The sequence below is a fragment of the Gymnogyps californianus genome, chromosome 4 (genome assembly GCF_018139145.2).
Source record: "Gymnogyps californianus isolate 813 chromosome 4, ASM1813914v2, whole genome shotgun sequence".
NCBI lineage: Eukaryota > Metazoa > Chordata > Aves > Accipitriformes > Cathartidae > Gymnogyps > Gymnogyps californianus.
Window position 1 is genome coordinate 6,686,975 of NC_059474.1, and position 15,817 is coordinate 6,702,791.

General features: G+C 44.7%; 1 protein-coding gene across 1 annotated transcript in view; it reads left to right on the forward strand.

Moving 5' to 3' along the window:
* REEP1 (receptor accessory protein 1) overlaps positions 1–15,817 on the forward strand; it is a 71,090-nt gene that overhangs the window by 38,089 nt on the left and 17,184 nt on the right. The window contains exons 6-7 of the mRNA XM_050895713.1: positions 4,316–4,366; positions 10,684–10,852. Coding sequence (XP_050751670.1) covers positions 4,316–4,366; positions 10,684–10,852 — 220 coding nt within the window. The remainder of the gene's footprint in view (positions 1–4,315; positions 4,367–10,683; positions 10,853–15,817) is intronic.

The window sequence follows — 15,817 nt, forward strand, 5'->3', positions numbered from 1 at the left end:
TCCAGCTAGCCCTGTGATAAGTGTTGAGTGTAGATGAGAAAGAGAGCCCTGAACCGTAGATGAGAAAGTGAGCCCTGAACAGGTTCATTGGGTTTCAGCCTTTAACGGATCATGTTAAAATTGGAACCTATAGAGATGACTATCTATTCAGAAGCACTGAGCTCCTCCAGCTCCTGTGGAAAACGTGGCTTTTACCAGCAAGTGAATGTGAGAATCTGTCTTATTTCCTGCTTCACTTGAATTAATGGGCGAGGAAAAGATGCTTTTGTATTAAGAAATGGACCCTCAGACTTTGCAAATCAGCATCTTCTAGTCGCAAACACACAGCGAGCTGCTGGGCTGAAAGTGTACTCTGTACAGACCTGTTTTCAGTAAATGAGCTTAAATCTAAAGGCTCCTGTACTTGGAGACTTGTCTTCCACTGCGCATAGCCCTGTCCTCTCCTTTCTCTCTGAGCTGTGGTAACTGACCTTCTTGTACTCCCACAGGATCCATCATGATCTTTTGTCTTTGGTGACAAGATCTTTGGGCAAGGCCCATCTCTTCATTCTTTTTATTCATCATGCAGCACAATGTGGCTGGCTCTCTGATTACTGTTTGTGTGTGACAGGCTGCAACTTATGTATTTACCACAGGCTAAGATGCTGCAAGCTGTGCACAGCCACACCTTCCGTATCTCTGATCCCCTGGCCCTTTCCCCTTTCTATCTGAAATAGCCTGCAGTTTTAGTTAGCCAAGTGCAGGCTTGTCTCCCTTCCCCTTCCTCCTGCTCCCTTCCCCTGCTCTGTTTTGTTTTGAAGCCACAGTTGTGCTAACACTGGCACAAACCTGTGCCAATTCATTTTACAGGCTGAGGAGCTGTCAGTGTCCCAAGTACCCTGAGTCTGCCCAGCTGGCTCACTTGGGTGTTTTCTCTCTCTCTGGAGAGTCTATTTTTGATGCTCTCTAAGCAGACAGAGCATTGGATATCTGGTCTTATTACCCCTGCTAGGTACTCAGCACAGAGCTTTTCCCTGCCCCCAGCAGCTTGCGTCCCCACCAAGGAGTATAATCTCATTTGGGGCTCTGTAATCCTGTCCTCATTGCTTGGTCATTCTGTCACACACTGTGACTTCAAGTGGGTCAGTCCTAAGTGGCGGGATTAGATGATCAGGTGGTAAATCCTGCTGCTTTTTGTGTGTTTTCAATTAGTTCCAACTAGTTCAGCCATTCCCACTCCCGAACGACCCTGGGCCCTGACTGCCACCTTTCCAGCTCACCTTGGGGGAGAAGAAAAGCAGAAAAGGAGCCTGCTTTTGGGTCACAGCAGAAGGGGAGCAGCAACAAGGCTGTTATGGCCCCAGCAGTGGGGCAGGTGCAAGGCCTTGGCCAGGCAGTGGAGCCATCAGATGGAGGCCTGGGCATAAGCGGGCTTTTCATTGGCACCAGTCAGGTTTCTAGTGTAAGCGGCTGCGACACGTGTGTGGCTGCAGTGAGGAGAGGTACCAATGGCTTGGAGGCAGCGCCAGCCTCCTCCAGCAAGCTGGTACGTACTCCCTTGCTGTCACCACGCTCCCAGCACTTTCTCATCCTCCGCCTGTCACCCTGAGCCTCCTACCACCTGCTGCCTTGCCCTGTCCCCAATCCCCAACTCTTCTACTCCCTGCTTGCCTTCCCAAGACCCTGCCCAGCCCTGACATGGCCTCTACAACCTGCCCATTGCCAGTTTTACACTCTCCCCCAGCTCTCTGACCCTCTCCTTCAAGCTCCTGGGTTTCCCAGATCCTGTTTGCATGTATCCTTATTCCTCACCCTGAACAAACCAATTCTGCCAAACAGGCCAATGTCTTTCCCCACCCCCAAGACAAATCCTGCTCCCAACCACTTAACCATCCCCAAGCTGCAGTCTCAACTCTGCTCTTCAAAGGAGAGCTGCAGAAAACATCCCACAGCCAACAGATCATCGTAACCCAGAGGTTTCTGATAATGTACCTTCCTCTGCCCTTCTTCTGCCCTCCTCTGTGTAGGGCAGGGACTGTTTCCACAGCAGCTGGTGCTGTGGCCCATTGTGTGCCCCTTGGTACAGCCCTCCTTTAAGAAGAGGAGTGGGGCACAGCGTGCTGTTGGCAGTGGGTGCACTGCCTTGGCAGGAGATGATAAATGAGGTGGAGGGAGCAGGCATGCATGACTGGTGTCGATGAAAAGCCCGTTTGTGCCTAATAAGTCTGAGAAACAGTCCAGGAGCTTTTCATGCGTGGGGAAATATGGCTTGTGCTGCTGCCAGAGCTAGCAGTCATGCTGGTTTATCAGTTAAAAGGGCCAGGCATGCAGACGAAGGCAGGAGGGTTTCATTATGCTCATCTACCTCCTAAACGCTCAGGAGTGCAGTGTCAGCAGTTCCCAAACTGCTTCAGCTCGCAACCACCTGTCTGGTCTGGCATTGTCACTTCCATTTCCACCTTTGGGTTCACCACCCCCTGGGGGGTTGCAGCTCTGCTAGTTTAGGGTCCCTTAGCCCAAGAAATTTATTGGGAAGTTTCCCAGTGTGTTTGCTGGTTTTTAAACCAGGGCACTGGAAGGGAAATGCTGGTGATGATTTAGATTTTATCCTCTCTAGTCAAACAGCATCTTTTCATTCATTTCTAGTATCTGGCTGGTATAGCCAGTGCAACTGCCTGAAAGTCAATATTTAGATCCCTAACTTTCCATGAGAATTGAGACCTATTTACTGTGGGAGTCTGGAGCAAAAACTTGTGTGGGAGAGAGATGCTGCCTTTTGTGGCATGACAGTGAAGAACTGCACTTTTACTTGAATTGGGAAAGAGGGAGGCAGGGGGTGGGGAGCATCCTTCCCTTTAAGGGGCTGGATAAAGCCTCTTTGTAATGATGAGATCCCACTGCTTGGAGGAAGATTGTTTCTTTGCTTGCCAAATGTATCAGTGAACAGTTCTGTCCAGTCTGCTTAGTACTGTATCTGTAACGGCCACACTGTGTGCCCTGGTCTGTGACATGGCCAAGAGTTGCAGAAGTCAGGAGTGATTTAGAATATGCAGTCTGAGAAACCTTTGGGGACCTGTTAGTGTTATCTCAGAAGGGCTGAGCATGCTGCTTTTGAAAGTAGCTTCCTTTAAAGGATCTCCATTTGGGATCCAAAATCAAAGATCTCATGGCTGAGCTGTGTTACACCAACAAAGAGGAACAATGAATGGCTTTCTTGAAACATATGGTAGCGTGCCACTAATCACAGTATTTTGTGAACTGTTCCTGTCATGGTGTGATGTATCTTCCATTCTTAAGTCTCTGAGAATCCGATTTTCCCAAATCCCAACACTGTTTGAGCTACGATCCAGGTAGCTGTTTCCAGTTTATTTCTCTTGTTGGCTCTTTCATTGGTGTCTCCAAGAAGAGGACAATAGCCAGTGAATGCACAGGACAGCAGAACCAAACAATAAATTTATACAGAGAGACCAGGCTGGGAGAGACAATAACAAACAGTTCCCAGGAGAGGAAATGAACTGCACAAACAAAAAGGGTGGATGACATTAAGTTTCCACCATCAACATTAACGTCAGCTGGTTTCCCTTTGAGTCTTTAGTACTGTCTGACATCTCCAAACCAGGTAGCTGTTCCAGGCTAGGCATGGCACGCAGGCCCTGGCCATAAGGATATTGCTTGTAGGATATTTGTGTTCGTACGGTGGTGGCAGAAGCAATTTCCTCCTTCACTCAGGCCTGTGCTCAGAGCATAAAGCCGATGGTTTTGCTCTTAGCAGGGCTTGCCTGCAGCCAGACGTGATAACACTTCTGCGTGCAGACTCCCACTCATTGCCGTGAGTAATTCCCCAGCGTTACCCTACTTCTCAGAAGACCTATCAGTCACCAGGGCTAAAATGACTGCCACATGTCCCTCACCTAATCCTGTGCCTAAATTAGTCATAAATGCACTCTTTTCTTAATGATCTTAAGTCTGGATTACAGAGGTGGCCAGACACTGGGGGTTTCTCCAGTGGGAAGCATCGATCAAGTGCAAGGAGTGGAGTGGCAGCCCGTTGTGTTTATAATTTGCTTTACTCTTTAAACACACTTGCTAGGTAACACCCTGTCAGCTGGGGTTGTGGAGTGGTTTCTCCATCTCTCTGGGAAAGCTGAGGAAGGGAGAACCTACGTTCAAAGGTGTAGTCCACAGGTGGGTGTCCCTGCTTTTTATGTGTATGTGAATCCCTGCACATGGTGCCCAGTGTCATGCTCACGTCTCACCTCAGTTATGCTTCAAATAGACCTTATTCTCAAAGCTTTTATGTGTGTTGCCACAATGGCTCTCTTTTTTCCCTTGCTAGGTCTCTCAGCTACTTCACTTACACTTGCATTTGGACCAGAAAAAAGGGCAGGTAATCTGCTGAGTGCTTATACTAAGCCCTAACTAACGTCTGCCTCCCCATTAGACTAGTTTGAACTGTTTTCAGCTGAGATTGGTCTGAGGCCAGATGCTGTCTGCTCCGCTTCCAGTGGGTAGGTCCTGTGTGCTGAGCTTTAAAAGCCTGTCTTTGATCTCATCAGCAAAATGCCTTCCAAGTCTGGCAATCAGAGAGACTCCAGCAGCCAGGCAGGGAGCTTTGTATGTGGAAAACCCATCTAACTCAGGTTGTTGCTACTGCATTGGCCAAGCTGCTGTTTGCTGTTTTTTTTCTCACTAATGGATAAAGGGAGCCTCTCTCCCACTGCTGTGATCCCATTAGGATGGTTGAGGTTGCAGTGGAACTAGTCAGGCCAGGACTTGGCTCAGAAGTGAAGACACATCTCTGCAAGCATTTTCTGATAGGTGTGGTTGGGGAAGTCCTGCTGACACCGTGGCAATAACTGACATCCTAGGAACATGCACTACACCTTGTAGTGAATATCTGCAGGATGGAGGCTGTAACATGCATGCAAACATGTCTGCTAGTGTGGAGGAGAACTGCTAACCAAAGTTACAGCAAAAAGAGAGGAGAACGTTAACAGGTTTAGTATTGTGCTGGAAGTGTGGTGAGTGTGACTTAGTGTTCCCTTGCCTGTCCATTAACTACTGATCCTAAGATGCAAAAGGCCAGAAGGTGTCATCCTGTATTAACACTGATCGTATTAAAAGCTTCTCTTTTATGACTTGACATTTTTTGGTTCCTGATTTGTGTCACTTCAACAGGCTGTGTTATAGTTTCCACAGCTGCAAAATGGAGTTTGTAGGTATTAGAGGTGTTTTGAAGCCTAAATAATGTCTACAGAATTCTTTCAGATTGTCAGACTGAAGGTATGATACAATCTAGACACTGTTATTTGTTTATATTTAGATTATATTTAATGGGACTGTTAAATAAATTGCAGATTTGTAAATTATGTGCCTAATTTTCTTTACCTAGAGCCTATGTAAAGCTACCTACGTATGTGGAGTATTTTTAATGAATAATTCCATTGGATGTAAACCCAGTTTTTCCAGACTCCTAAATCCATCTCCCTCTAAAAAGTTTTACTTCAAATGTGAATGCAGAGATTAATTATAGAGAGGTAAAGTAATTAAGACAATTCCAGCTATTTCTAATGTAGTGCCTTTTACAGTGCCTGTCACAATATTGACTTCAGGTTTTGGAAAGGACCAAGATTTCTGATCCTTCCAAGCAAATATTGGTTGCATCAGTGTTTATGCTCTGGGCCCACAGAGGTTAATGTTTGTTTCTGGAGATGATGATGTCTGCAACGTTTAGAGGAAGGTAGTATGCAGGTTAGCTGGCTTTGAAAGCTCAGTATTTTGATACCGTTTTGTCCTACTCTTGAAAGAAAAAATAAGGAGAGAATGTGCTAGATGTGGGTAAGTAAGGTATGCCCTATACTACAATTGCGATTTTGACTGAAGCAGGTAGATGTACCTAAATTAGTTTTAGATTAATTACTATGCCACACGGATGGGAGCTTTAACTTCCCTTAGAATCGCAGATGAGCTTCTGCAGCTTAAACGTCCCTGTCTTGATGGGTGATGTCCTAATACCATTGGTAGTATCATGAATCTAAATAAGGTTGATACCAAGTGATAGCAGTTACTGGGGGGTGATACTACCATCTCCTTTTTAGTATTTGCCTTTTGCCCTATTCAGTAGCACCGAGCCCTGCCCCAGCCTGGCCCTTCCCTGCCCCTGTAAAGAGAGAACTGTCCCGTGTATGGACCTAGTGAGGTTGGTAGATCCTGGGAGAAGAAGAGGCAAAGGAAGCCTGAAGAGGTCCGCTTTCAGCTTGTGCTGTACCTTCACCTATGGGGTGAACTTTCCTATGGGCAAGAAGATCAGATGAATTTGGGAGCAGGTGCACTATAGTTAGCAGGGAACAGAGAGACACTAGCTCCCACTTGTAGCCACCAAAACCTCACCATCTAGCAAAATCACTGTCTACTGGATTGGAAGTCCCATACGGGGACAGTCTGTGTCCTAGGAGAAGCTGGATGAAGTAGAAATTGAGTCTAGGCAGGTAGTCTTGTGCCCAGGGAGAGTAAGGCTCAGTCTTCCAGCACCAGTTCATGCTTGTGTCCTCTACCAGGGGATGAAGTCCCCAAAATACAGGTCCCACACTGCCAGCACACTCATCCTGACAGGGCAGTCGGTATTCAATGAGGGGAGAGAGAGGTCACGTCATCCATAGTCTCACAGCCCTCTCAGTCCCCATTTTCAAAAGATTGTATAATAATATCATGCTGTTTTGCTGTTGACACAGTGAAATGTTGTTACCACAGCTACTGTCATGATATTACTGCTGTCACGCTCTCTAGGGTAAAACTAGTCCAGATTTGTGTGGACATGCTGCAAACATGCCCCTGGCCTGCAGCATAGACGTAGCTTCAGGACCTGGATCTTCTCTCTGTGCAGACACACAGTGTGCTGAAATTCCTGTGATGTCTCCCATGTCTGTAACAGTTGGAAGAGCATCTGCATGATCACGGCCAAGATGGTAAACAAAAATCCCCAAAACAGCTGCTCTTCATCTTCCACATGATTGTTTTAACCAAACACGGCCCAAGATGTGTGCTCTGCTAAATCTGTTCTGTTGTGAAATAAAGCTATTAACTTGTTTTTTCTTTTGTTAATAAATGATAAGTCTTATTGTGGAATAATAAGCGTTACAGCTGGATAAAGTCTTTATTGCTAAAACATGTAACTACAGCAGTGCAAACCCTCACAGTGCTGGCTTTTCAAATGTTTCTGATTTCATATACAGCAGCTGCTTATCTGACAGGGAAATTAAGGTTGGTAACAACATTTTCCATTTTACTCTGAAACCATCCTCATTCTGTTGTAATCATAATCATAATTTCTGTCATGTTTCTGTTTGGGGTCAGGTAGAAATATGGCAACTGGGAAAGAATTGTGAGTGTTATGTTGTGCCCTAGGAGCAATTAAATCAAGTCTATCCCTACAAAGACCAAAGGGGCAAAAATTTGAAAGAAAAGAAACGGAAGGGAAGTCAGCAGGATTTCACACATGTTCACTGTTCTCACTCAGCCTAAGCCTTTGCTATTCCTGCCATTTCTGAGATTTGGACAAACTGTTTCACGGAATGGTAGGAACAGTAAGATTTTGCTATTATCTGTGTGATGAGCAACCTTTATCTTTGCTGTTATAAACTCAGGTTAAATTACAGCAAAAATCAAGAAAAGACAATTTTTAAATTTTTTTCCTGGAGAAAGTCAAAGTAGTTTAGCACAGCTGCCGTAACTGTGTGTTTAAGGCCGTGGTTGTGTATTATATGCTAATATAACAGGCCCACAGACAACAGGCACATATCAGGCCCTTGTTTCAGAGCTCTCTCTGGGGCCTTTGATCGTTATATGCTACTATATCACAAGTTGCAATGCAAGAATATTAACATATCTTCTTCATTTTCAATGCAAAAGGGTGCATTAGTGTCATCTTCCCATTGGTCTGATGCATAAATCTCATCTCTAATCTGACTCATGTCCACATCCATAAATCGCTCGCTGGAATGAAATGGTATTTGGGTTAGCTGGCTGAACAGAGCAGCTGGGAGGAGGTTAAAAGCTTGAGCACTGCTGACATTTGAGCTAGTGGTGTGGGAGGAATACAGCACTCAGGTTACAGCAGCTCATCAATTGCTAACCTTCTGGCTTTGCTGGTCCAGTCATTCTGCAACAGCAAAATATTATTTAGTGGTCTGATTGCTCTCGCTAGGGATCTGTCTGTTGTAGTCAGACTGCGGGGTAGGATGTCTTGTGTTAGCTTTAAACCAGTTACCGAGAATAAGGTGGCAGTGCAGGAATTCAGTGCGAGCTATAAAACCCGCCCAGAACTGTACTGCACTGAGCTCTGGGCAGCTGAGATCACACCCAGCTAACCAGCCGTGCTAGGAAATTTCAGTATACCAGCCCAGTGACAGTTGCAGCCACAGACTGCAGAGTAAATGTACCTTAGACTGGCCTAAGAGGAATAACTTGAGATGCCTCTTGGAGTGAGAACATGTCCCAAGAGCGGCTCAGCTACTGGCAGGAGTAGCCAAAATTCAAGCATCAATTCTTGTGGCAGGTTGGAGAGTGAGATGACAGAGGTGAGATTTTAACAAAACATCAGCTCTCGGGACTCCATTGCCAAGCATATAAAAATCAGCAAAATAAAATGTCTTGGGATACAAGCAAAAAAGCCCCATCCATTTAAACTACTTTAAAAAGTAGAACAGGTTAATGAGAAAGAGCAAAGTAAGTCTGCAGGAAGAACACGGTGGGTGTGTGGAGACTTCTCTGTAAGCCTGCAGAAAAACTAAATGCAAAATGCTGCCAAACACAGCATACATGGAGAGATCTTAAGAAACCAAAGGTTCAGTAAAATAAAGATAAAAATCCCAGTGCAGTTTCCTGGCTAGCTCCACCAGGTGACTCTGCCCTACAAAGGACAGTTCAATTTTATTTTTTTCTTAGATGATGCGTATTTCTTCTGATGATGTTTTGGGACAGCACTGAAGAAGTTTTCAACGCGTGCTGTTTGCTGCTTGCTGATGCAAAAAAGTGCTGTAGTCCAGGATGTATAGCCTGCCTGTGGTTAAATTGATATGCTGTGGAGTTGAGAAGGAAGTTTGAACCCATTTTGCCTTGTCTACTTACAGTCCCTAAAAGTATGGTGCTAAGGAATTTATATGGTGTCGAGGCACTGATTTTCCATTACTCTGCATGTGAAATTTCTAAAGTGATGGTGGTAAATCTGTACTTGTAGGTAAATGAATGCATTACCTTCCCCATGTATCAATGCCAGTGCACTAGGGGACAGGCAGTGTTGCCTAACTGCTCTAGCAAGGAAGGTGCACCATCTTGCCTTTGATCATAGATGGTCAGGATGAGTCCCTTCTCCATGCCAGGCCAGCACCAGAGCATACTCTCCATTGGCCCCTTGCCTGCACCCTGATTTTGTCGGTAGGAGACTCAAATCTGCAGCCCAGAAGGGAACAGTGATGTATTCTGGTCCAGCCCCAACCTAGAGCGCTCTGGCAGTGTTTAGGCTATGCTTTCCCTTATGTACTGCTTTAACAAATACAAGTCTAAATGAAGGTGGTGTGTGAATTGCTATGATATGCCTTATCGGGCCGTTTTTTGTTAAACAGGGCAGTATTGACTGTTGTTTGCCTTCTTTCTGATTTCAGCTCAGTCAAAACATCCATTGAATTTTTCCTAATTTACAGTAGCAGAAATAATTTTAGCATCAGGCTTCACGTATTTATTTCAGTATTTTTTTCAAGACTATATGCTATGAACTATCTTTCAGGACCACCCCCCCCCCACCCCACCCCTAAATGTTAAAACCTAAATATACTTTTTACCAGTTATGCTATTTATATTCTGAATGTCACTTAATGTAGCCAACAGAGAAGGATAGATAGGTTCTGTATTGATTGTATTTTCTGGCATTCTGGCTCTATGGCAGTGGTGTAGTATGAGGGATACAGAATTCAGAAAGAGGTATACTTATAGTCAACTTTTTGATGGGATGTAGTTTTAATGAAAGGTGTCTTTTAATCAACCCATCCTTTGCAAAAAACAGCTACGTTCCTTTCACCAAGGAATATGTTTGTTGCTTGATTGAGAGCTAGTCTAAAGAGAAAGAAAAATATTGTGTTAGTTTATTTCTTCCTTAAGCTGCACGAAAAAGCACTGGAATATTTCTTTGCATTTAACAATAACTTTTTATTACTTCAACATTTCAAATTTTCGGTGCTCTGGAAGTTCTGTGTATGACTGAGAACGGCTAGGTGAATATCATCATAGATGATTAACTTTAAAAGGGAGTTATTTTGATGCAGACTATTTAATTGTGTTTCTGAAGCCAAGCACCCATTTGACTCAGATCCTAGTAAAGAAAAGTACCTACTAGAAAGATACAACAACATCCTGCTCCTTTAGATGTGGCCAAGGCTGCTCTGAGCTCAAATAACTGTGTTGAAGAATCAGAGATGCTTGCCGTCAAAAGTTTGAATGACTTTGTGCATAGAACCACTCCAAAAGGAAGAGCAAAGAGAGGGAAATGACACTTTTAACAACTCATTTTTGTCCTCTCTAGGTTACTGGACCAGGGAATTTTTTCTCTTCCTATTGTCCTGATGGATTTCAATGAGCAAAGGAGAAGAAAGGCTCAAAATACACTGCTGAATCTAACTTTTATGTGTGTTATTTGCTTGCTTGTTTAACTAGGGACAGGGGGCCCTGTCTGAGAGACTAAGGAGCTTTAGCATGCAGGATCTCTCGACGATTCGTGGAGACAGCAGCAGCACTGTTCCTCCTTCAGTCACTGTACGAACAAGTAGCAAACAGAGCCAGCCAAAAACATCCAGAAGTGCATCGGAAGGCACTGGCAGCTCAGGTAAGTGCCAGCGTTATTTTCGGTGTTGTGTTGTCTGGAATATCACACAGTTGAATGAAGTCATGCAGTTGGCAGGAATATATAGAAACAGACATTGCAGGCAGCACATACCAGAATTCACAGGACACAGACGTGCTATTGAGTCTCTTGGCACTTAAGAGAGAAAACAGCATCATCGTTTGATGGTTACTATTCCTGGCTGGTACCAGGGACAGGACTTGAGCATGTAAAGGAGCCAGTATCAGTCCTTGCAACTTGACCTGAAAAGTTAGGCTCTGGACGGGGGGCTGCAAGCCGTGGTGGGTTTTCAATGAGAGGCACTAATGGAAGTGCAAAAAGAGGGGATAAGAATGCACAGTAGTGGGCAAGGGTCATTATTATCATCAGAGCCCCCATATGGTGTTACAGCCTTTCTCTCTTATGTCATCTAAACATAAATGCGAGTTCTAATGAATATCTGGTTTGAATTAGGCCCACTTGTGCTTCTTCTAATCTGTACAGTAGCTGTTACAACACTTGGCAGTTGTAGTTCCAGAACTTTATCACTGATGAAGCCTACTGAGAAATAAAACCCCTATAAAGCACTCCTAGAAGTGGAGACCAAGATCTGACAGCTGTTTATGATATGAAGGATGTCTGCATAAGCACTGTTATGGAAAACAAGTCTCTCTGAATGGCAATGGTTTGTTTTCAAATTCTGAAAGAACAAAGGGAAGAAACATCATGGTGGGAATAAGATCTATTCCTGAGGATTTAGTTACAAAAATTTATTTCAAGCTTGGTTAAAGAAATCTCTGTGAACCCAGATCCAAAACATTTAATTGGAGATAGCTTTGCAGATTAGATCTCAAAAACTGAGACATGGAGGTTATCCCAACCAGGGGGTTCCAGATGGTTCTGGGATTCCTGAACACCACCAAAGGTCATGCAATTCGACTACTGTGATGAGAAGCCACAGAAAGTTGCAGGTGTGTTGCACTTGGTGGCTTGTGAAACATACGCTGGCAAGTTTGAAATTTAGCAGTTTCAGCTTGTGTGTGTTGAGGTCTGTGCAAACATTCACTGTGTTTCAAGCCTGTGTAGATTGCTACCCCTTCTAGTTTGCTTTAGTTTTGGAATGTATTAGAAATGTCTTGTCTCGTCCTTCTTAAAGAGTATCCTTCAAGCTCTTTACAAATTCTGAGAATTATAGCTCACAGACTTCTCTGTTTATTTTTTTTTAACATCATCTGTTGAATAAATTCTCTTTACAGGTAAACTGAAATAGCCCATGTTGGTGCACAGTGATTTTATTCTGATTTTTATGTAAGGTCTTGTATACACGACCTCTGTCTGTCCCACCTCACTTAGTGATTTCATTGAGGTCCCTAACATAGGAACCTGCTTGCAGGCCCCTTCTCCACCTGCAGACAATACGGAGAGGCACCTCCAGAGCATGATTTCACTCACAGGTGGTGGCATCATGCCATATGGAAGACTGCGGCCACAGTTTTGCTCTCACTTTTAATCAGATTAAGTGAAAGATGTGGTCCTGGTCTCTCCAGTCCTTGTGCTGTTTTGTGTGGGCACAATTATGTACATAGTCAGAATGTCTAGAGGGGCGAATTGATCAGAGTCATAACTATGGTGTGTGTGTGTGTATGGAAGAGTGTGATCTATCAGCCAGACTGTATCGCATCTTGAGGGCCATATTCAGAGTGAGCCGACACTGTTCTAGGCACACCAAGCCCAGATACGGTCCCATCACTCCACCTTCCGTATTTGTTTAGTAGGAGTGTTGCACATAAGCAAGGGGCAGACAGAATTTGCAACTGCCTGTTAGTATGCTATATATACATGTAATATATATATATATGAGTATGTGTGTGAGCAGTGCCTATAGAACAGCTGAGACATAGCTGGTTTTCCTGTCCCAAAGCCCTCAGGTAACACAAATGTCCATGTCAGCAGTCCCCACTGTCTCACAGAAACATTAGACTTCTCTTTATATTCCTGCTTTAGAGGTAATAGGACGTAGTCTGACATCAGAGGGAGTCAGCAAAAATACCCCGGACTGTCTGTTTGAAATGAGGATGATTCAGCTGAAGACCTTTCATTTCTTGTAAAATGTCTTGGAAGCCACCAGGTATTACAAAGCCTGACAGCAGTAGCTGGGACACACGGAACGACTAAGAACGTTAATAGAGAGCGTGGCAGAGACTGCAAACATTGTACACTTGGTCAGAGTAGAAATCCTGCTTTATGGAGACTTTTAGGGAAGGCTTGAAGGAACAGGTCCTGTGTCTGCAGAAGAAGCAGTATGGTGGTTAGGAGGCAAGACTGTGAATTAGGACGCATGCATTCACACCCTGCTTTATTGCAAAATACTGGTATGACCTAGAGCGTACCTTTGTTCCTCAGTGTGTCTGCAAACCAGAACAAATTGTACTTCCCATGCCCAGATCCTGAAAGCCATACGTGATAGAAGATGCTTGTGTATTTTAAGGTCAATACCTTAGAAGATTTCTTACGTGGCTTTCCTGTACACCTTACTTCAGTGATTGTAACATGTAACATACCTGTGGAAAAGTCCTGTCTACGGATTGACCCCAGTTTTGCAAGAAGGTTTCTCTGTTTGTAGTAACAGTGCTCTATCTTGCCACTACCTCTGACAAGTTTCTGGACAACTGAAATGTCCTTTTTTATGTCTTCCCTTCTTTTATTCTGTCCTTTGTTTCCCAGTCCAGGCATCTGAGAAGCTGCATGTGGGTGTGCTGGGATCTTGATGACTTGCTGATCTGGGTGCCACTCTTATAGCCCTTCTTCTGCCATTTGTTCACTCAGGTGCTGCCACCCCCACCCATTTCCCTACATCCTCCATCCATACCAACCTATTACAGTCCTCTGCAAGTGCAGCTCTCAAAGTCACTGCCTGAATTTACGAATGACCGGTAACTGTGGCAGGGACAGGAACCTGAAGCGTTATTTTGACTGGTTGTGTTGAGTGCTGCTGCAGGTGGAGTTTGCCTGAGGAAGGGGGCATTGCTAGGCCACAGCCAACCTTACAAGTGGAAAAGCCAAGCACTGCTGTAGCAGTTGTAACCCTTTTCGCTTCGGGACTGGCATCCCCATGCCTGGCAGTGTGTGTGAGCATCATTCAGTCCTATGGGCATCACAGTCTTTGATAGAAGAGTTTTGCCAGATTGCCTATGGGAGTGCTTTTGTAGCTCCTTTTATTTCTCTCATATGGCTGTCAGGGATGTCCAAAGGCTGAAGAATTAGTTTTGCATCTAGCACAGGTTTTTAATTTTCTAAACAGGAGAGACAGCCATGTCAAAGAGAGAATAGCAGCCTTATGATAACGAGATGTCAAGTGCTACCCTCAGGTGATGGAACAGCCTAGCTATGGTCACTCAAGCTGTCCAGTAGTAAGAGCTGTGGACTTGGGAAGAAATCCTGAATTTGATCCAGATTAAAAATACTTTCTTGTACTATTTTTGAGGGATTATTTTTAACTCAGACCGATTTGCTGATCCACCTTACTGAGAGCCTCCAAAATAACTGTTTTGGGAGACCTTTGGGGAGATACTTTATGAGATCAAGAGGCCAGGAACTGGAAGCTCCTCAAGCCAGCTTTGCTACTGAACAGATGGTGCGTGGAAGCACACCCTCGCTTACAACAGTGAGGGAAAGACAAGAGATGGCTCTTTAGGTTGACGTTACAGGAGTTTAGATGGGTCCCATTCCCTGAGCAATGAAAACACAGCCAGATCTGGTGTGGAACTTGGTGTTGCTAGTTCCAATCATGTTGTGTGACTGTGTTTAAGAGCGGATAATGTTATCTGAAAGAAAGTGATTTGGAAACACAGGGGGATGGATAGAGGTCTGTTGTCTTCCCTGCACAGATGAGACTGCTGAAACTCAGGTTTGTCGGTATGAAACCCCCCCACTCCCCCTGTGAGCACCAGGAGTGGTTCAGGTTCTGGTTTCACCTCTCTTGGGCATGTTACCAAGCCCACTGAAACCCATGAAAAGACTCTCCTGACACTGGTGGGCTTTGGCTGTGGCCAAAAGCTGGCTGCAGGACCACGCTGTACTCAGGCTACATTAAATAACTGCTCAGCTTGTTTCATTTCCATTGTTGTTATTTTTATAATGTGACTGGTGCTGGTTAGATGGATTTGTGACTCTCTGAATCCCCTCTTGACACAAAGCACCGTGTGAAGAGCTTGACATTTAGTTAGTAATGACCACATGCAGACACAGCAAAGGTTTATTTTTGCCTGCTGAAGAGTGTCTTAGGAGGCCAAGAAATAGACTATGCAAGAGCTGCCTTTGAAACAAGGGGAATTACTCCTTCTTTTCCTCTACCTTTTGCTGTCTTTGCTGCCTTTCAATGATGCCTGCTATACGTTGAGAAATCCCACTTGTGCGGATGGCCTTCCACAGGAGTGGGACTGCTCAGCGTATAGTGGGCTCCAGGTGTATTCACACCCATCCCACAGAAAGACCCTTCTCCTTCTTCTCCTCCTCACACCCAGTCAAAAGCCACACGCAGATGACATGAAGGCTGCTTTTGCCATGATTTGTGTGTGGGTGCGGACCACCCCCAGCACATTACGTGAGGCATCGCCACTGCTCCAGTGAAGCGTGTGCACACCTTCCTTTGACACACACCGAGGAAACACGATGATTGCGCTTCCTCCACATAGCAGGCCCACCACCTGTCCTCTTTATCTGATCTTTCGCTTTGCTCATAGTTCAATGTTTCTTGATTTAGTGTCCTGGCACTCTGATGATAGCCTGTGATATTTCAGCTTCGATGCCTGTTCCAACCTGTGCTTCTTCCACAGGCAGAACTGCCCCTTTCCTTTGGGAACTGTAAATGTCGTGTGGCTACTCATCGTTATGGAAAACTGGAAGCTCCAGAACAACGTTTCCAAATATTTTTCAAGGCAATCCTGTTGTTCTGGCAAATGTCCAGTA